Raw genomic sequence first — 20,927 nt, forward strand, 5'->3', positions numbered from 1 at the left:
CCCTGTGATTGGTTATTGTGGGATCCTCCTAAGACGGCGGCTTCTCACTGGTCAGCCTGTGGCAGTTTGAATTTGGTGGCGGCGGTCGCACGTCCGGTTAGCCCCGGAGCCGCTCTCTCTCAGCTGAAGCAGCCAGGTTTTTCTCAGCCCCTGTTTCGGGACCCACAGGTGGGTGCCTCGCAGATCTTTTATGCCCAGGCCCCGAAGGGCAGGGGTCCCCCTCCAAAGCCCCTGGGGTGCCCTCCGCCCTCTCCCTCACCCCTGCGGCCCCTTGTCCCTCCCCGTCTCCGCCGCTGACGCCTTGTGGCTCGGCCCCCTCTCCCCGCAGCCTCCATCGAAGCGCCATGGCTCCGGCTAGGAAGGGCGGCAGTCGGGTGACCAAGACCAGCTCGGTACGGAGCCGAAAGCTCGCCTCTTTTCTTAAGGACTTCGACCGTGAAGGTAAGGGGCGGAGCCCGGGTGGTCGCTAGCACCTGGGGCAGTCGCGGGGTGCTGGCGGATTGGGGCGCTGGCAGCACGGATTCCAGGCCGCATTCGCCCGCCGGGTGACCCGTGTCCCGTCCGCTCTGCCCTCTCGCAGTGCAAATACGATCCAAGCAGATTCAGTCAGACAGGCAGAACCTCCTCAAGGAGATGGATAACTTGTACAACATCGAGATCCTGCGACTCCCCAAGGCGCTGCGCGAGATGAACTGGCTCGACTACTTCGGTAAGAGCTGCTAGTCTTTCCCCAGGCCTCGGCCTGGAGCCCTTCTGTGGTTACCATGGCAGCCTTCGTCTTCTTAGTGAGGTCTTCCAAGATCACTGTAGGAAACTGCAGCCCTACTCCTTCCCCCCACTCCCTGTCTCACCTCCCGGCTTTACTTTTCTCCTTAGCTCTTGCCCTCATCTACCTCTGCAGGCAAGCAAACGTTTTCTCTAAAGGACCAGATAAGAAATATTTTAGGCTTTGTAGGCCAGAGGGTTCGCTGTCGAAACTACTCAACTTTGCTGTTATAGTTCCAAAACAGCTGCAATGAATGGGCATAGCTGTTTTACAATAAAAACTTACTTATGGACACACTGAAATGTGAATTTGACATAGATGTCACGTGTCATGAAATACTCTTTTTTGGGGGGGGGGATATTTTATCCAACCATTTGAAAATGAATGAGTGGCTTGGTTTATTACCAGACCTCAGTTGGAAGGATAATCCCAAGCAGCTCTTCCTGCAGCTTAGGGAAAATGCCAATTTAAAAATGGGCATATCAAATTGTGAAGTGCAGGACTCAAGAGTTTTCCTGGCCAGAGAAAAATCCCAGCCTGTTCCCCACCCCCTTGCTAAATGTCCAAGGAAATGCAAAAGGCTGTCCTTTTGCTGGGTTACCCTTACTTTTACTATTTTCCTTATTGTTCTTTACCCAGTACATAGCCTCCTTCCTGGATAGAAATGCATGTTCTGTTCACATAGTAGACGTTCAGTGATGCTTTTGACTTCCCCTTTTATTTATTAACCTATTTGTGCATCTCTGCAAATATTCATTGAGCATGTGTTAGGCACAATGCTAGGTGCTGAAGATGCATTGGGAAATAAAACAGGCGTTGTCCTTGCCTCCAGGAACTTACAAGTTAGTAGAGAAGGATCATTTTTAAAATTTGGACATGATTATATATTTAAAATTATGAGTACTACTACAGAGAATTGAGTAGTGGCCAATGAGCACATTTATATAGTGCTTTCTATGGCAGACAGGCACTGTACCAAGTGTTTTCCATATATTAACTGATTTCATCCTCATCACAACCATATTAATTGTTAATATTATCCCTGTTTTATAGACAAGATTAAAGCACAGAGATTGTTTACTTTGCTCAAAGTCTCATAAGCTAGTTAGTGACAGAGTCTACTTGAACCAGGCATTCTGGTTCCAAAGCCTGAGTTCTTAACTATTATAGGGGATACTACCAGTTTTTCCAGCCAGAGGACCTAACCTAAGTTTTTATTCTACATCTAAATCTGCAAAGGCCTCTTCATTCAGTACACATTTACTCCCTACTTACTGTGTGACATTTTTGTGTGTGTGTGTGTGTGGTACGCGGTCCTCTCACTGTTGTGGCGTCTCCCGTTGCGGAGCACAGGCTCTGGACGCGCAGGCTCAGCGGCCATGGCTCACGGGCCCAGCCGCTCCGCGGCACGCGGGATCCCCCCGGACCGGGGCACGAACCCGTGTCCCCTGCATCGGCAGGCGGACTCTCAACCACTGCGCCACCAGGGCAGCCCTGTGTGACATATTTTTGCCAGAAGCTATGGGTATTATCTCTGTCCTCAAAGAGTTCAGTTCAAGGCAGGGCACTTTTACAGTTTTGAGTAGTTGTTGGATGTGACGATAGTGAGCAACTAACTCAGCACATTGCAGCGATCTGCTGAGAGAGAAAAATAAGCAGAGTTTGCGTTTGAGCTGAGTTTTGAAGTATGAATTAGAAATTTTTTGGGTGCAGAGGAATATTTCGGGCAGAGGAAATAAGTACCAGGGCACTGAGTCATGAGAGACAGTGGCACATTTGGGAAATAACAGGCACTTTGGTGTGGTGGAACCTAGAATAAGCCATGAGGGGAACAGTCAAGCTTGGAGAGAGGTTAAACTAGGTTGTAAAGGCTCCTGAGTGTTGGATCAAGGGCTTAATCTGTCAAGTGTAAGAAAAGTAAGTGGTCATATTAGGGAGGATGGTTTATTATTTAAATTATTAGAATCTGATAGTAACTAAACAAAACGTTCTTTTCAAAGCCCTTGGAGGAAACAAGCGGGCGCTGGAGGAAGCAGCAACAGTGAGTGACTTCTCCTATTTTTGAACTGTTGGTTAGTTTTAAGTTTAGTCTGTTCACAAAATTCAACCAGTGGGTGCTGACTGTGGAAGAGGTTCCAGAGGGGAAGTATCTGTGTCAACAAAAAAATTATAGTTGTCAAATGCTGAGTACATGAAGCCCAGATAATTTCAAGGTTTATAAAGAGAGGTAGTTCTTTTCTTGGCAGGTTCCTTGCAGCTCTTTGCCCGGACCCTTGCAGGGGAAGAAGAAAGCTTAAAGTCCAAGTTCCTTTAAGCCCCCGCATCATTACACGGTGACCTGGCCTGCTAGACGAGGCAGAATAAAGAGTTTAGATCTGCACTGTCTGTTACAGTAGCCACGAACTACGTGTAGCTCTTTAAATTAATTAAAATTAATAAAATATTCAGTTCCTCAGACACACCAGCCACATTTCAAATGTTCAGTAGCCACTTTCCATTCCATCATCCGTTTCAGACAGCACTCGTCTGTCTAGCACAGCACTTTCTAAGCTAAGCCTTGACAGCTTCAGAATCCCCGTCTGAGTACTCCATGCAGTCTCTGCCAGCCCAGAGATGAAACCTGTGTCATTCCTAGTCTGTAACGACTATTCTGATATTTACACGTGCCCTGCAAGAAAAGGCCTGTGAATCATGCCTGCTTTTGCCTATTCCCATACATATAGTTACCACGGGGAACAAATTTAATTAGAATGGCGACTGGAAGCCTTTTTGAAGGCCCCAGGGGCAGAGTAGAAAAACTTTTGGCCCTCTAGACTTTAAAAAATAAAAAAAATTTTTTTACAGTAACTATGTGAGGTGCTGAATGTGTTAATTAACTTGATTGTGGTAATCATTTCACAATGTGTATGTATCACAAATCCTCATGTGTACACTTTAAATATGTTAGAATTTTATTTGTCAATTATACCTCAATAAAGCTGGAGGGAAAAAATGAGAAGGCTGACATAGCATCAAGTGTGGTAGAGAATATGGGTCATTAGGAACTTGTTTGCTCCTGGCATGTAAACAAGTACAATCACTTTGGAAAACAATTTTGCATAATATTAAGGCTGAACACTTGTGTACCCTACAACCCTGTAATGCCCCATCCCTAAGTATATAGCCAAGAGAAAACTTGGACAGGTGTGCATCAGACACATGTATAAGACAGTTGAAAGTAACAGTGTTTGTAATAGCAAAATACTGTTGAGAGGAGATTGGACAAATCCATCGTGATAGATATTACATAGCAGTGAAAACAAATTATCTACAACCACAAATAGTGATCAAAAACAAAAGCAAACAAAATATTGTTTAAGCACATACACATTTGTGGAGAAACACACACACACACTTTCTTTCAAGCAAATGGAATGATGATAGTGGTTATCTCTAAGGAATGACAGAATTAGGAGACTGGTCACCTTTCGAGGAGAGGCAAGGAAATAGAACAGGGAAAAATACATAGCCTAGAAGCAAGTAATTGGCAATGTTTTAGGCCTTCGTTAGTATGGTGGGTTTATGGAAGTTCAATATTTTGTAGTATAACTAACATAACAATCTTTTGTATGTATCAAAGAATATGTTTTGGGTTTTTTTGTTTTTAATATTTTACTTATTTATTTGGTTGTGTGGGGTCTTAGTTGCGGCAGGCAGGCTCCTTAGTTGCAGCTCGTGGCCTCCTTAGTTGCGGGAGATGGGCTCCTTAGTTGTGGCATGTGAACTCTTAGTTGTGGCATGCATGTGGAATCTAGTTCCCTGACCAGGGATCGAACCCGGGCCCCCTGCATTGGGAGCACGGAGTCCTATCCACTGCGCCACCAGGGAAGTCCCAAGAATATGTTTTTTAATTAATGTTTTTAATCTTAAAATATTGTTCCTCATATTTGATGGAATATACCTTTTGTTTTCTGGCTGTGTTCATTACAGGCTGACCTGGATATCACAGAAATAAACAAACTAACAGCAGAAGCTGTTCAGACACCCCTGAAATCTGCCAAAAGTGAGTACTTTCCAAAACCCCTTGTTGAACGGAGAGAATGAAGGCCTAGTGTGGTTGGCTGGCTGCTTGGGGAGACCTCACTGGAGGAACCTCTTCCCTCTAATGCCTGGTCCTCAGTCTTGCAAATCCAAAAATTTGATTTTAGCCTCTGCATTCGGTTAATGATATGCAGGACTGATAACTAACCGAACTCTTTAGACCAATGTGTGAGCTAAAGTGAAGGTTAAAGAAGAAAAACAAAAGCTGTGCTGGAAACCAAACAGTGTTGCCTGCTTGCTTCCCTGAGTTAGAGAGGTGAGCAAGGTTTGGAGAGGTGCTACAAGACACGTTAGTGCCGGCCAAGACTCTCCCTGATGTGATCAGAAGGGTTCAAAGAGCATTGCGAAAGGACCAACTGTCTAAGCATGTCATTCCATGTTGCTCAATTCACTGACCCATCTGTGGAAAATTCTCTCACATACACGTCCAACACTCTGAGAAACACTATCTTAAAGGGTAAGTTTGGGGGAAGCTGGGTTGTAATTAGTGAGCATAGACTCAGGCCAGGGGGAGTTCTGTTATGGACGTGATTTCACTGTCATTAAGCTCCAGCAGCTCAATGCCTCCAACTCCAGTGAGGATGAACCTGACCCAAGACCTGGAGTTTGGGGCTGCCCACCAAGCGGGCACCTTCTCCACTGGGCCAAGCCAGAAACACCGTCCAGTTCTTGTTCCAGCTTGCCTTCCATCAGAGCTGTCCTGTAGCATGAAGACGGCATGATGGGATTTTCACTTTCCTAGTGTCATGTTCCAGGCCTGCCCCAGCAAGGTTGTGACGTAATTGGACTTGGGTGTTCCTAGAGTTAGTTCCTTAGCTGCAAATCTGCAATCTGTTAGGTCGCTTTGGGTTATTTCTACATTTAGGTAATGTCCAATTTCTCTTTTGAATTCCACTTTTTTTTTTTCCTTATTTGGTGTGTGGGGTGTGGGGGGCTGGTCTTCCGATTTCACCACTGGGAACTGAACACACTGGGACCCAGGTCAAACAACAGTGGAAATTGGTTTTGTGTCCTCTCGACCACTGGACTTCAACTACATTGTAAGCTTTTTTTTTTTTTTTTTTAAGCTATTTTTTTTTTAAGGTAAATATACTTAGATTCTTATTTGTGTCAGGGAGAAAAAAAAAGCTTAAAAGTCATTAAGTCTGATCTCTCCTCCTATAATTAAATTTCTCTATGGAATCCCTGCTTGGGATTTTCTAGCCCATGGTTGTACGTATTTAACAGTGAGACTACCTGTCATCGATAGACAGCTGTAATGGTTAGAACGTTTTTTCTAATTTTGAACCAGAGTTTCCTGTGGTATCTACATATTGATACTGGTTCTGCCCTTTGAGGTCCCATAGAGCTGTCTTCCATATGACAACCCCTTAAATATTTAAAAATTGGTATTATTTCCTCCGTTATCATCCATCTTAAACATCCCTCGTATCCTTTTTCCTTCTAAGATGATAGTTGTAATAATTTATTATTTATAAATAGTATTTTATTATAATAAATAGTAATACTTATAATGTGTTCAATACCATCCAAGGGACTTTACATTCATTTGTCCCACAAATATTTAATAAGCACTTACACAGTAGGTGCAATTCTAGGGTTTGGGATGAATAACAAAGACCGTGTTTTTGTGGGGCACACATTCCAGGTCTCATCATATCCCTATGAAGTGGCTCCTCCCTTTTAGATGATCACCATGAAAGCCATGTGACCTAGTCAGAGGCAGGGCCAGGCCTCAAGCTCAAGGCTGTCTGACTCCAGGGTCTGCAATCTTATTCAGAATGCTGGGCTGCCGTACAAAGCATTATATGGGGTTTCTTAACCACTCTTGAGACCCTCTTTTTTGTCTACACCCTCTTTTTTTTTTTAAAGTCATCTTTATATTGGATCTATTTCTTGATTACAGCCTAAGAGTGCATAAGTTTTATTTCCTATAAGAAATGTGAATGCATGAAAGTTTATTCCCATGAGAAATATCACTCTGTTAAAACTTTCTTATAGCACGAAAGGTGATGCAAGTGGATGACATGATAATGGAAGAAGAAGAGGAAGAAAATAAAAATAAGAATCCTCAAACTGCAAGAGTAAGTAGGCACTCTGATTCAGGGCTGGAGCCTGTCAGGAGAAAAAGGAAATACTTAAAGTATGCTCCCCCAGCACCCTTGGGCACAGCCTTTAAAATGAGTGAGATTTCACTAGCTGGAGAAGAAAGGGAAGGGAATTCCAGGAAGAGGAATGAAAGTGCCCTTTAAGGAACAGGAAGCAGTTTGGTATGGCTGGGGAGTAAACTGTGAGGGTGATCTGGGGAGAGCAGGGGCCAGAAAATGAATGGCCTTGTGTGCCAAACTTGGAAGTTGCAGTTTCATGAGGTAGGTCTTGGTAAATGACATGACCAGATAGGTATTTCAGAATAGGATTCGGGATAAACGGGAGAGGGGAAAAACTAGAGACAAGGGAACCAGTCAGGAGGCTACTGTAATTCTTTTTTTTTTTTTAATTTTTTTTTTAATTGAAGTTTAGTTGATTTACAGTGTAGTGCCAATCTCTGCTGTACAGCAAAGTGACTCAGTTATACACGTAGAGACATTCTTTTTTGTATATTTTCCATTACAGTTTATCACAGGATATTAAGTATAGTTCCCTGTGCTATATAGTAGGACCTTGTTGTTTATCCATCCTATATGTAATAGTTTACATATACTAATCCCAAACTCCCAGTCCTTCCCTCCCTCATCCCCCTCCCTCTTGGCAACCACAAGTCTGATCTCTATGTTGTGAGTCTGTTTCTGTTTTGTAGATAGTTTCATTTGTGCCATATATTAGATTCCACATATAAGTGATCTCATATGGTATCTGCCTTTCTCTTTCTGACTCTTAGTTCACTTAGTATGATAATCTCTAGTTGCATCCATGTTGCTGCAAATGGCATTATTTTGTTCTTTTTTATGGCTGAGTAGTATTCCATTGTATATATGTACCACATCTTCTTTATCCATTTCTCTGTCGACAGACATTTAGGTTGCTTCCATGTCTTGGCTATTGTGAATAGTGCTGCTATGAACATAGGGGTGCATGTATCTTTTTGAATTACAGTTTTGTCCGGGTATATGCCCGGGAGTGGGATTGCTGGATCATATGGTAATTCTGTCTTTTAGTTTTCTGAGGAACCTCCACACTGTTTTCCATAGTTGCTGTACCAGCTTACATTCCCACCAATAGGGTAGGAGGGTTCCCTTTTCTCCACACCCTCTCCAGCATTTATTTGTAGACTTTTTAATGATGGCCGTTCTGACCGGTGTGAGGTGGATTTGATTTGCATTTCTCTAATAATTAATGATGTTGAGCATCTTTTCATGTGCCTACTGGCCATCTGTATGTCGTCTTTAGAGAGATGTCTATTAAGGTCTTTTGCCCATTTTTCGATTGGGTTGTTTGTTTTTTTGTTGTTGAGTTGTATGAGCTGTTTGTATATTTTGGAGATTAAGCCCTTGTCTGTCCCATCATTTGCAAATATAGTCTCCCATTCCGTAGGCTTTTTCCTTTTTTTTATGGTTTCCTTTGCTGTGCAAAAAGCTTGTAAGTTTGATTAGGTCCCATTTGTTTAGTTTTGCTTTTACTTCTATTGCCTTGGGAGACTGACCTAAGAAAACACTGGTACAATTTATGTTAGAGAATGTTTTGCCCGTGCTCTCTTCTAGGACTTTTGTGGTGCCGTGTCTCATGTTTAAGTCTTTAAGGCATTTTGAGTTTATTTTTGTGCATGTGTGAGGGTGTGTTCTAACTTCATTGATTTACATGCAGAGGCTGCTGTAATTCTTGAACTGAGGCACTGACCCTGTAAAAAGAGAAGGGATGGTTCTGCGATAAGTTTTATAATGGAGAGTAGGCAAGACTGGTAGAGGGAAGGAGGGACCAGAGATGACTAGGTGGTTTCTAGTCTAGGGAACTGCCATCCGGTGGCATGTGGGGCACAGGAGGAGGAGGAGTGCTGGGTTAGGGCTAAGGGGAGCAGTCCCTGTGTCAGTTGTTTGGCCTGCTGAGTGTTCAGTACTTCTCCAGGACAGCTCGCCCTGACAGAAATCTCAGCCTGGAGCTCAGGCAGAAGTAAGAGACTGAGAGACAACGACTCCCAGATCTTTAGGTGGTTGTCCCAGCGAGGGAGTCGATGAGGTTGTACAGGGAGAACGTGGAGGGGAGGCTGAGGATGGACCCTAGGAGGGAAGGTAGAAAGAGGAGCTCGTGAGGCAGCCTGCAGAGGGCCAGCCAGAGAAGTGGGGAGGTGGGTGGATCTTAGAAACAAGGGAGGATGTCAGCAGGTAAAGAGTGATTCCTGTCAGGTACCTCCGAGGACTCAGCAAGGGTGAGGACTGCTGAGGGTTCCTTGGATTGGGCACCTGGGTGCCCTTAGTGACCATCACAGCAGCACTTTGTGAGGGGGTGGGAGTGGGGTGGGGAGACCAACCAGGCTGTACTCAGTCCAGAAGACACTTACCTTCACTCTCAGTCAAAGGCCTCTATTCTGAAGACTCAGGCAGTATAGATTCTTAGTTGATCAATTATGTTCAGAATTATTTAAGTCACTGTGAATTCTGTGAGATAGACCTTCTGATGTTCGGTATTAGTTTTCTTTTCCAGAGCTGGTACCCCTTTCCCTTACCTTTCCCCTTTGCAGGGCCTTTTGTAACCTCAGTTTCATTTGCCTGTGACTTCAGGTTAAAAGGTGTCCTCCATCCAAGAAGAGAACCCAGTCCATACAAGGAAAAGGCAAAAGTAAAAGGTAACAGGTTTTCCAGATTTAGATGTGTTTTTGGTTTTATTGGAGAACCACATTCATCATGGCAGAAATAGGTGGTAAAGGGCTTTTGTGACTTGTGTTCAAGTTGAGCTTCACATCATCGAATCCTCCAGTATCCGAGCTGGAGGGGCCTCTAGAAACCGTCTGACCCAACACCTTCTCTGGTTCTTCTGCCCACGTTCTCTATCTCCCCCCCCCTTTTTTTTTTAATGCAAACAAGGAGATTAAGACTCAGAAACACAGAGTAAGCACTGCATATTTTGTTCAGTTACCTGACAGTCCACGTATAGAGCTATCCACAGTCGGTCACAAAGTGGCTGTCACCTACCTGTAGTTAGTTTCTTAAAAGATTCCTCCTCGGGCTTCCCTGGTGGCGCAGTGGTTGAGAGTCCGCCTGCCGATGCAGGGGACACGGGTTCGTGCCCCGGTCAGGAAGATCCCACATGCCGCGGAGCGGCTGGGCCCGTGAGCCATGGCCGCTGAGCCTGCGCGTCCAGAGCCTGTGCTCCATAACGGGAGAGGCCACAACGGTGAGAGGCCCGCGTACTGCAAAAAAAAAAAAAAAAAAGATTCCTCCTGTTCTTGCTAAATAATGAGTCACCGTAGACTTGGAACTGTTTATGCTGGGAGTTGGGGGGAGGGGCTGCCTCTTAACAGGCTCAGGAAAGTAGTCACTGGGGTGTGTGTCTGTGAAGCGGTGGGCTCCTCCCATTTCTCCCTGGGCAGTGGGAGCTGTCTGGCAGGAGGACAGGAGCTCCAGCTAGGGGGCCTGCAGGGTGCTGAGGGGCTGGCTCCTTCCCCTCATTCGTTAGCTTGATTGATAAGTCAGATTCTGGAGGCAGGCGGCCTGGGTTCGGAGTTCTGGCTCTGCCCTAATTGGCTGTATGATCTTGGGCAAGTTATTTAACTCAATATGCCTGAGTTTCTGCATCCGGAAATGAGGATCATGGTGCTTCTCAGAGGGTGGTTAGGAGGGCTGCACGAGCTAATGTGTGTAACGTGCCCAGGATAGGCTCTGACATGGTCAGTGTTACCTGCCTCTGCGGCTGCCGTCCCTGGACCTGAGAGTTGGCGTACCTAATGGTCATGTCTCACCTGTAGGTCAAACCATTGTGCCACTGTTACCCCAGCTGTGGGCCGACTGGAGTTGTCTATGGTGAAACCAACTCCGGGCCCGACACCCAGGTTTGACTCAAGGTAAGTATTGACAGCAGCACTTGGATTTTTGTGGGAGCCCAACATTTGATGTTTGCCAGAAAAGAAGGGTGTTTAAGAAAATAGTGGGAAGCCCCTAACAGAGAAGGGTAACTGCCTGGGTTTCCTAATGTTTGCCTCTCCCCTGAGTGTAGATCTGCGTGTTTTTGGTGACAAAATGATTCTTTACCTGTCCCTGATGACTAGGAGGCCTCTAGTGACTGTTTTGGTCTTTTCCGATTCTGATCAAGTTTATTTTAAATTGGTAGGTACTCTCCCATACTCTTGGTAGGAGTGAAAATGGACACCACCTTTTGGGAGACCAGTATAAACAAGGATGTTCTTATAGCATAAATTAATCCCTTCCATAGTGCTGGTCAAGTAGATAGGACATGGGGTATAGCCATTAAATAAGTACATCCGCATGTGCTGATGGGGAAGAGCTTCATGATCACAAGCATCTCCAAAGCAGGTGGCAGGGCAGCGTGTCCTAGATGACCCCATTTGATAGAAAGTTTCTGGAAGGACGCATAAGGAACTGAGAGTGGTTATCTGGAGTGGGGAGAGTGAGGAAGACTTACCTTCTACTTCTAATTCTCTTCCTTAACTGCTTATTGTTTTTTTTTTACATGAGTACATAGCAAAAGACATTTAGGGAAAAATAGATGGCAGCATTTTAAAGGTCTTGAGAAAGTCACTTTGGGAATTAATATAATGATGTAATCTCTGAATCATCCAACTTTGACCCTGGAAAAGTCCTCCTGATGGAAGCGCTTAGCCACTCTTGGAAGTATATTAACACAGTTTATTTCTGACTTTGTGGATGGATGGATGGATGGATGGATGGATGGATGGCTGGCTGGTATCCATATGGAGCTTTGGACCTAAAATTTACATGGATAAGAATTAACTTTCGCTAGATGTATGTTTGATAATTACAACCTCCTTCCTCCAGCTGTGTTTAGTCAATACTGCTTTTTAACCCTAAATTTAGAATGCGCCTTCTTAGAAATGTGTGATTTGAAAACTGCAGCTTGAGGCCAGATGGGGTCAAGGTGTCATTCAGTCTGCCAAGCCATTTTTACAGAGACTTTCCCACTTTATAGGGTCTTCAAGACCCCAGGCCTGCGCACTCCAGCAGCCAGAGAGCGGATTTACAATGTCTCTGTAAATGGCAGTCCTCTTGCTGACAGCAAAGAGATATTCCTCACCGTGCCAGTGGGAGGCGGAGAGGTAAGTAAGTGTTCCAGAGGGCGATCAGGCCATGGCATGCTGCTTACTCAGCATTTCTTTCTCTTGTCCATCACCCACTTCTCTCCCAAAACCCAAAGTCCCTTTGGTTGCATGGCTTCTGATATCCACATTTCTGTAGGACTCAGAACCATTTCCTCTCCCAGGTTAGAGCTCCAGACTGGGAAGATCCTTGCCCAGCTCTGGGGTTCATTTGTTCATCCACTAACATTTGCCCATCAGTCTTGTAGCAGGTTCAAGATGTAGAAGACATTCCTGCCCTTGAGAAGCAGTTCAGTAGTCAAGCTAGGCTCCCAATTAACTGTAACATGTGATGTGTGCAGTAAGGGAGATATTAAAGGGCGTGCAGAGGAGGGCACTATCGGGGTGCGCGCGTGCTTAGTCTGGAAAGGGGAGCTCGAGCTGTGTCTTCCACTTTGTGTAGCTTCGAGGGGTCTGAAGCAGGCAGAGCAAGTTGCTGACCTCGGCTCCTGGGACGGAGGGGATGGTTTATCTCAGATGAGGTCTGCAGGGCGTTTCTAAGCTAACGTGCACCCCTTCTACTCAGCTGATCCAGCTATCGGCCCAGTGATAAACACCGACGGCATTGTCTCTTTCGGGTTAACTCCCCTCCTGCCTGCCTTGCCATCCCCCTCCACAAGTGCAGGACATCGAGGGACCCCGGAGCACACTGGGCTGCTGGGTGGAGGTTCCTGCCCTGAGGGACGTGCCACGTTAACCCTCTCCCCTCCACACAGAGCATGCGGTTATTGGCCAGTGACTTGCAGAGGATTGATATCGCACAGCTGGATCCAGAGGCCTTGGGAAACATTAAGAAGCTCTCTGTAAGTCTCGGGTTCCTCTCCACACACAGGAGGCCTCCAGTAGCCTTCTGGGTTTAGCCGTACTTAGGATTGCCTTTTGGGTCTGGCCTGCTGCTTTACACTTACAACTGTGTGGCCTCTTTCCCCCAAGGGATTTTGACTGTTATCCTGCTTACTGAGCAGCAATTCTGTCCCTAAATTGATGCTGAGTTTTGGTCCAACCAGAGTGCCTGCCACAGAAGTTCCACAAGAGAATCAAATCCTGCCTCATTCAGGCAGTTGGTGCCTGTATGTTAGGGCACAATTGACCCCCCGGGGACTGAAACTTCCTCACAACAGTTCGGGAACAGGGTGAGGAGCTTGCTACCAGGAATCCCACAGAATCAAAGAAAGCACTGAACAGGCAGGCCCTCTGAGTGGTGGGACCACCAGTGCCAGGAGTTGATGGGGCTCTGCTCTGGTGCACCAGCTCCTTTAGCAACTCTGTCTTTGGGGCCCGTGCCCTCACCTCTCTTGCACCTCGTCCTTCCCTCACTCAGTGGGTAACCTTCTCCACGAGGCTCTTGGTTCTGTTCTCCCTTACCTTGAGTCAATATGTGGCTCTGGGTAGCCACACTCCCAGCTCTGACTCTATTGCTCCATTGCCCAACGCAGACAGTCCAGTTTCAGTCTTATTTAAATTCTCAAGAGGAAGAATTGAATTAGCTCAGCTTTGGTCAGACGGGCCTCCCCGGTCCCTTCCGCTTTGATTTTGGCTGGTGGATGGGAACACCTAGTGCAAATATGACTGCTGTAGGTCCCCCCTCCTGGGGGGAGGTCTGTGAAGGGTACATCCAAGTAAGGGGATGGGCGGAGCGACTTTCCCAAACATGTTGTACAGAACAGAGGCCGGTGCTGAGATCAGGCACATACCCAGCCCCCCGGATCTGGTGACATCCATCATCTAGCTGGACCTACAGCATTGCTGTTCCCAAATTATACCTTCACTGTCTCATTTGAGATGGTATTTTGCTCCTTTGTTCAGATGAGAAATGGAGATTCAGAAAGGTTAGTTCGGTCTGCGTTGGTGGTATAGAGGAGAGCATAGCTGCCTTCCAGAAAGGTTAGTTTGTTCATGTTACCAATAGAGGATGGAGGGCTGAGATTCACTCAGACCAGCCTGGCCCCAAAGCCAGTGCTACCTGAGCAGACTATGTGCTAAGTGGGCAAGCCTCCCAGCTTCGTCCTCTCTAAAGGGCCTCCCTCCTTGTCCTTTCAGAGCCGTCTTGCTCAAATCTGCAGCAGCATACGGACTCACAAATGAGGCTGCTATTCCAAGAAGCCCGATTTCACAGGATGGACCTTCAGTGGGCACTTCTGGGACCCTGAAGATACCTCTTCCCTTGGGCTTATTGTCTGTTTGAACGTGAAGTTCCAGAGCAGGGAGAAGCGTTCCTCTTGGAGAATTCAGGAAGCGTTGCTATTGGCACCTCCCAACCCAGGTGACAGACACTGCCTCTGTGTCCATAGAGCCCAAACCTCCTGCCATTCTCCCAGCTGAATTCTCCTTCCTGCTCTCAGCTGCCGCCTCTGCCTGCCGTAGCTCCACGTCCTCCTCGCCCTGCCCTAACTCCAGCCGAGGCTGCACAGGGGAGCCTCATGTTCTCGGGAAGACTGCCAACTCGCCCTCACCGGAGAGCCCGCTCCAGCTGGCGTTCCCGCCCTGTGCGTGCTTGAGGCTGGGAGCTAGGCTCAGAGAAGTGAGCTCCGTGAGAGGGCGGCTCCAGGAGCTGGGAGGGACTGTGCAGATGGGGCCAGGACCTGTCACAGCAGTGACCACAGGAGGAAACACCTCCCCTCCTGCGCACATCCCCTCCCTCCTGTGGTGGGTACTGACAGGGCTCTGCAATCTTAACACCTGCCATGCCCAGTAGTTTGGTTTCAAGCTGACTTGTAGACTAGTATTTTGTATTATCCCTGTTTACCAAAGACCAAAACTTGGTTTGTGGGCAGTTTCCATGTCTTACTCCTCTACCTCTCTGGTTAGTCCAGTTAGTGGGAATCTGGATAAGGGAGCTGTAGGGTTTAGGTTCATCGGGGGATTTTACACGACTGGCCGCAGAGGGACTCTAAGCTGTCCGTGGCCCTGTGGTCCCCACCAGGCCTGTAGCCTTTGCAGAGAGCACTTCTGTCTTCTGAGGTTCATGGGGGAGTGGGCGTAGCTTGCCTGGTGGCCTCATTCCTCACGTTTGGCCTCTGCCCTGGCGTGGGCTGTCACATGGGCACTGAGATCCCTGCGCTCCAGCCAGCACCTGTGCCCCAAAGAATCATTAGATGTGGTTTGAGAACGTGGGAGCTGAGAGTCCCCACCCCAAGCCCGAGAGCACAGTGTTCTGTGTATGGCTCTTTGTTGTACTCTATTATTTTCCTACATGACCATTCTAGTCCAGTCCTGTTCAAGATGTGTTCTTTTCAAGTTGTTTTATTCTCCCTTTCCTGAGACTTTTGTACATACTGTTTTCCTGAGTCATGGTATCTGTAAGCTGATTTATTCTAATCAGAGCTACTGAAAGGTACCTGTTTTCAATAAATTGTGGATTTGTTTTTAATTGATATTCCGCCCTGCCTGTCATCTCCAAGCTGTGCTACCTGGACCAGAGACAGTTTTGGAGCTGAAGCTACTGGAGTGAGGGTCTGCAAGCAGCTACTTTCCTCAGAAGATGCAAAACCCTTTACTTCAGGCAGAACCTCTCTGATACCTGAAGAGGGGGCCCTCTCCCCAAGATCCAGGTCACGGGTAACCTAGCCCAAGAAGCCTTTCCCCAACATCTTCCTTCCATGAGCTAGAAATTTACATCATGGGGGCACAGTATCTAGGGTACCTATAGTTTACTTGTGTAGCAAGTCTCGTTGGCCAGGGACAAAGCAGGGGCCCAGGTGATTCAGTGATCGTGCTTCTCACTTCCCAAGCTCCAGGCTCTGGCAGATCTGCCTTCCTGGAATTCGCTCTTCGCCGAAATGATCGACGTGGGGCTCACGGCGGAAGAGAAGACAGACTGGGGTCACGTTCAGCAGGTCATCGGTGTTGACAGTTTAGGGAGAAGGCCCTTCAGTCAGTGACAGCATTTAGAGTAGAGGTTACTCATTTCAAGCGATTAAGTCACCAAAGCTGAGGCTTGTACCTTTTCCTTCATTGTCTGGTACACTGTTGTTACGTAGAGCCTGGCGTCAAGAAAACACTTAGGATCCAACATTCTTTACTCAAAGCCACCCTCACCCTAGTTTCGCTCCAGCTGCACTACTGCCTGGACCCAGTTGCAGGGAATGTGCAGTAAATACCAGTCACACGACAAAGAAAGATGGAGCAGTCCTTCATTCCATACAAGAGCTGGCTTGGAGACGGTAATGAGCTCCCCATCCCAGGATTTAAGGCATGGGCTGAACTATCACAGGGCTGGCATGCGGCAAAGAAAATTCAAACCTTACCGCCAGCCCATAGACCAAAAAGGGCCGCAAACGCTTTTCACCGTTTGGATTTTGTCTTTTCAAATGAATTGCTAACAATTTAAAAATCATGAGATTTCACAAAAATAGTCACTAGCCACCAACAAATATCTAGCAACACGGGCCACAGTCAAGAGGAGCTGTGTAGCACTTTTCCTTGGCCCTCAGAGGCCTCTTCCCATTCAAAGGAATTCTTACCTCATCCCTGTGGGCAGTTTACTTTGTAGCCTCTGCTGTGTGTATAAAGCGAATAAAAGCAGAGCTGCTCTGAGCTGAGGGGAGGATGAGGCCTGGATGAAGGGAGGATGAGGCCCTCCCCGCACCAGGGGCGTTTCCAATGAACAGTAGTTTCAATCTTTGCCCTACAGGCCCCCCGATCGTTCCAAAAGCCCTACTTGGGACGTCCTGTTGAAAGAAGTCCAAACGTGCTGCCTTACGAACAGTTAGGTTCAATTAGTCACATGAAGAGCTAGTTCTCGCGGAGGCTGTGCTAGGACATCACCTAAGCATCGTTTATTCACAGCGTCAGACACATTGCAGCCCGGTCCCAAACCGAGCTCGTCATTTCCCACATCGCTGCTTAACCTGCTCCCCCCCCCCCGCTTACGTGGTCCATCTCCGGCAATGGCACCGCCACGGAGTGTTGCCCCCTCGGGGAAGCCACCCACTGCTCGCCCCTAGGGTAAACCCTGATCACACCGTCCTGTCATCTATTTCCTAAATGTGGCTCTTGCCCAGAGATCTCAGACACACACTTTGGAGACCCCTGTGGTGGGGCGGGGGGGGGGGGGCGAAACCCTCCCACACAAGTTACTTAACAGTTAAGCAACTGTCACTGACAGAGGCACCATACCACAGACAAGCTTTTATTACTTTGTCCTGCATATAGAACCCAAGAACTATAAAAACACCTCCAGAATTAGTCAAAGGAACCACTCCCCCACCACCACCAACCAGCCCCTTCCCTCCCTGGATGGGCTCAGATATGGGTGCTGGGGGGTTGCAGGCCACCTCTCTATCCAGTGAATAAGGTCCATATAAAAATAGATCTGTAGAGGGTTCCCAGGGAGCCATCAGCCTGCATCTTGCCGGCACCTGTGCAGGGCTGAGGCCTGGGACCCATCAGGTTGCTGGGACCTCACTCCTCAGTGGAAGGGAGGTCTACCCTGGACACCGAAGTCCTGCCAACACAGCCAGGGGACTCTGCAGAACAGCGCGGGGAGGAGGAGGGGACTCTGACCTTCAGGGCATGACTGATGAGGCTGGAGATGGGAATGAGGCTCTCTCCACAGGATGCTGGTATGTCCTTTCCAGACTTCCCACGGGGCAGGGCCTGGAGGGCACCGGCAAGGGACCCTCCAGCTCTGTCAAAGGTAGAAGAAATATCTCGGCCTCCCCTAGCACCCCCCAGGACACTGAGCTGGGGCAGGTGCTCAGGAGATGGACAGTGGGGGTGGGGGGACGCCTGCCCTGCTGGCAGAATGAAGCCAAAGGCACTGCTGAGAGGCACCGTCCCCCACCACGGAGCACTCCCCAAAGATGTGCTGCATCTCCCACCCTCCAGGCTCCTTCTCACGCTGGCCCCTCTGCTTGGATTCCTCTTGTCCTAGGCCCTCCGTCTTGGCCTGCGGAAAACTCCACCAACCCTAAGGAAAGAGTCCTGCCCCCGCTCCTCCAAGGCCCTGTTCAATGGATGCATCAGACTCTCAGTCAAGGAACCTTTCCAGACGCCCCTCCATATACACACACCAGGAGTGTCCGGCCCACAGGCCCTACGGTCTCCCGTGGGGGACGTGTAGTAGTTCCTGGAGCTTGAGTTCACTCCCCGCCTCGTCTGGGCCCTCCAAGGGCCGGCTGTGTCTCCTTCACCCCTTCCTGTAGCCCTTGTCTCCTTCCCACCCCATCCCACCCGACCCACACGCAGCCAAACCACAGCAGGCATAGGTCAGGGGTGACCCTATCCAGACCCAGTTGCCTTCATTCTGTGCCACGAAAGCCCTGGCCTCACGATCACCCCCGCCTCTGGGAAGCCTTCCTGGATAAGGAACTCTGGACTCAGCTCAGGGCAACTACTTCTGCCAAAGCCCCGCAGAAGAGGGGCCAGAGGGAGGAGGTACTCCACGGGAGGCTGGGTGCAGGGGATGGAGCCTGCAAGAGGGGGTCACCTCAGAGTACCCCTGGGCTGCCTCAGGAAAGAGTGTTGGTGACACAGGGCAGGACCCATGACTCTCTCCAGAGCCAACCTCGGTTCTGGATCGGGAGTTGGGCACATGGGTTCAACCCCAGCTCTGGCCCTGACTCCTTACTAGGTCTTGTTTTCCCCACCTGTACGGTAAGGGTTGGACCGGCCTGTTAGAGAGAGAAGCTCCGTCTCTGAGAGTCATGTCTTCATCATCCCCCAAGTCTGGGGAGCAAAGCTCCTGGGGCCCCGGGGAGAAAACTTCTCTCCTCATGCTCTTCCCAGATGTCCTGGCCGGTGAGTTTATAAAAGGAAAGCAAAGGGGGTGGGGGGCACCTAGTGGGGCCTCAGGGGAACACCAGGACCCTCACCCTCACCCTGAATGGTCAGCTCAAGGGTGGGGGAAGCAGAAATCAACTTCTAAGTCCGGGGCCCTCGGGGTCCAGCCCCTGATCTCAGCACCACCTTTGCCTGCCTGGGCCTTGGGACCAGTGTCCAGACAGGGCCCAGCTGGAATACGGGGAACTGAGGCCCCATGGCCCATCAGGATTGGCGGCCAGGCAGCTGTGGTCACTGACAGGAGCCCATCCATCAGGGACCTGTGCTGCCTGCTGGCCAATGGTCTGTGGGAAAGTGGGGCACCCTTTGGAGTAGGCCCCAGACCCCAGTGGGTATGGAAGACAGAAGGGCATGAAGCGGGCCATTTAAAGCTATGTCTTCCTCCCTGCCCCTGCCCACCTTAGTCTCTGAGACCCTGCATTTCCCCCCACTGTTATCTCAGGGATCCTCCCCAGGTTTTGAACCTTTTTTCCAGGGGAACTGAGTCAGCCAAGGTGCTCAGACTGGGGGAAATGGGGGGAGAAGGCAGGGAAATGGAGGAAACCGGGGCTCCACACAAGCTCTGGGAGCTCACTTCCGCACGGGTGGAGTGCAGCTGGCGGGGGTCCTGGGCAAGGCTGGGGGCTGGAGCCCCCTGGGGTCCTGGCCTGGAAAAGTGGGGCCGCTCACACCTGCACCCCCCAGCCCTGCAGCTGGAGCACCCGGGCCCGCAGGGCACTGATCCCGCTGAGGAGGTCCTCCCGGTGTTCCACCGATGAGATGCCCAGGCTCACCAGGTCCCTGCGAAGAAGAAGGGCGGGTCAGACCCAGCTGGCTCTTCCCCACCTTCTGCTGTCCCTCCCATCCCCTGCCCAGCCAGGGAACCGGAATCAGGACCGGCTGGGCCTCCCATGCCGGCAGGGGCAGGGCCCCCGGGCCCTTTAGACTCACTGGGCAGTCATGGCGGCCACAGCCTCCAGGCTCCCATAGCCGGCGGCAGCGAAGCTGTCCTTGTAGCGGCCCAGGTCCAGGGCCTCCAGCCACGCGCCCACGGAGCCAAAGGAGGGGAAGGTGGAGAAGGCACGGTCCGCCAGGGGCGTGGGAGGCCTGGGGAGCAGAGGAGCAGTGGTCAGTCGACAGCAGGGACCTGGGGCCCAGACCCGGTCACTCTCCTGAGGAGAGGCCATCTGAGAACGGCCAGGAGAAGGGGAAGATGGCCGAGCCTCCGACAGGCCTGGCTCACACAGGGTTCTAGGTAACCTCAGAGCAGGTGCGGGTTCACGATGCTCTGGCTGGCAGAGAGTGAGCTGCATAGGAGCCAGGTAAAGGGAGTGTCTGCGACAGTCTTGGGTAGGATGTCCCTAGGAGAACTTGGGAAGTGACTGGTATTGGGGACAACTAATACTAATTTCACTTAGTTATTGGAACTACAGATATGTTAGGACTATTACCACATTTATGTATGTGGTCACTGTACCTGGGATACGTGGGGCAAAACCCAGGACAAGCAGAAGTGACTAAGATGAAAAGTTATACGTGCCTAAGGCAGGTGGGAGTATTAGATCTATCTGGGGTACCTGAGTGAGTAGTCGTACCTGGACTGGTGGGGGAGGACAGGTGGGGCAGCTGTACTTGTACATGGTGGCGGGGGGGGGGGGGCGTTCGTGGACAGGTGAGAGTTCTGCTACACCTGGTATAGTTGGAGATACCTGGGAAGGTACCTGGGACACGCGAGGTGACAGCTGTACCTGGCACAGGTAGTGTCGGCACACGTCGGGGGCTCTGGATCCTGCACCATCTTGCTCAGGAGGCCATGGATCTGGCAGAACCTGGGCCGCTCACCTGGGTCCTTCTGCCAGCAGTCAAGCATCAGTCGGTGCAGGGGGGAGGGGCAGTGCCTGGGGGGTGGCAGCCGGAAGCCATCCTCCACGGCTTTGATCACCTAGGCCATGGGGGTGGCGGGCAGACAGGAGGTTTTAGGTCCCCCAATACACACACTCACCCCATCCCAAGGAAGGCTCAAGTGGTGACCAGGCAGGACTGGAAGCAAGTAGACAG

The 20,927-nt window shown here is 49.4% G+C and overlaps 2 protein-coding genes across 2 annotated transcripts in view; one reads left to right on the forward strand and one right to left on the reverse strand.

Annotated features, from left to right (window-relative positions):
• The first annotated feature begins 32 nt into the window (after positions 1 to 32).
• On the forward strand, positions 33 to 15,481 carry CDCA8 (cell division cycle associated 8). Its single transcript, XM_067725540.1, has 11 exons — positions 33 to 168; positions 329 to 441; positions 581 to 709; positions 2,767 to 2,807; positions 4,736 to 4,808; positions 6,848 to 6,930; positions 9,559 to 9,623; positions 10,743 to 10,838; positions 11,942 to 12,068; positions 12,824 to 12,910; positions 14,148 to 15,481. The coding sequence occupies exons 2-11, from the start codon at positions 345 to 347 to the stop codon at positions 14,190 to 14,192; spliced, it is 843 nt and encodes a 280-aa protein (XP_067581641.1). The 5' UTR covers positions 33 to 168; positions 329 to 344; the 3' UTR covers positions 14,193 to 15,481.
• A 1,741-nt stretch (positions 15,482 to 17,222) lies between these two features.
• The window catches only part of EPHA10 (EPH receptor A10), a 42,114-nt gene continuing 38,409 nt past the window's right edge, over positions 17,223 to 20,927 (reverse strand). Inside the window, exons 15-17 of the mRNA XM_067725543.1 lie at positions 20,618 to 20,811; positions 19,821 to 19,976; positions 17,223 to 19,670 (exon numbers count right to left, since the gene is read on the reverse strand). Of these exons, the coding sequence (XP_067581644.1) occupies positions 19,556 to 19,670; positions 19,821 to 19,976; positions 20,618 to 20,811 (465 nt within the window). The 3' untranslated portion in view covers positions 17,223 to 19,555. The remainder of the gene's footprint in view (positions 19,671 to 19,820; positions 19,977 to 20,617; positions 20,812 to 20,927) is intronic.

This window comes from Pseudorca crassidens, chromosome 2 (genome assembly GCF_039906515.1).
Source record: "Pseudorca crassidens isolate mPseCra1 chromosome 2, mPseCra1.hap1, whole genome shotgun sequence".
NCBI classification, from domain to species: domain Eukaryota; kingdom Metazoa; phylum Chordata; class Mammalia; order Artiodactyla; family Delphinidae; genus Pseudorca; species Pseudorca crassidens.

Excerpts from the sequence above, each read along its gene's own strand:
- CDCA8 (XM_067725540.1), top strand. The coding sequence starts at position 345 with ATGGCTCCGGCTAGGAAGGGCGGCAGTCGGGTGACCAAGACCAGCTCG. Across the intron at positions 4,809-6,847 it reads ACCCCTGAAATCTGCCAAAA|CACGAAAGGTGATGCAAGTG; the intron begins GTGAGTACTTTC and ends ACTTTCTTATAG. Across the intron at positions 12,069-12,823 it reads TGCCAGTGGGAGGCGGAGAG|AGCATGCGGTTATTGGCCAG; the intron begins GTAAGTAAGTGT and ends CCCTCCACACAG.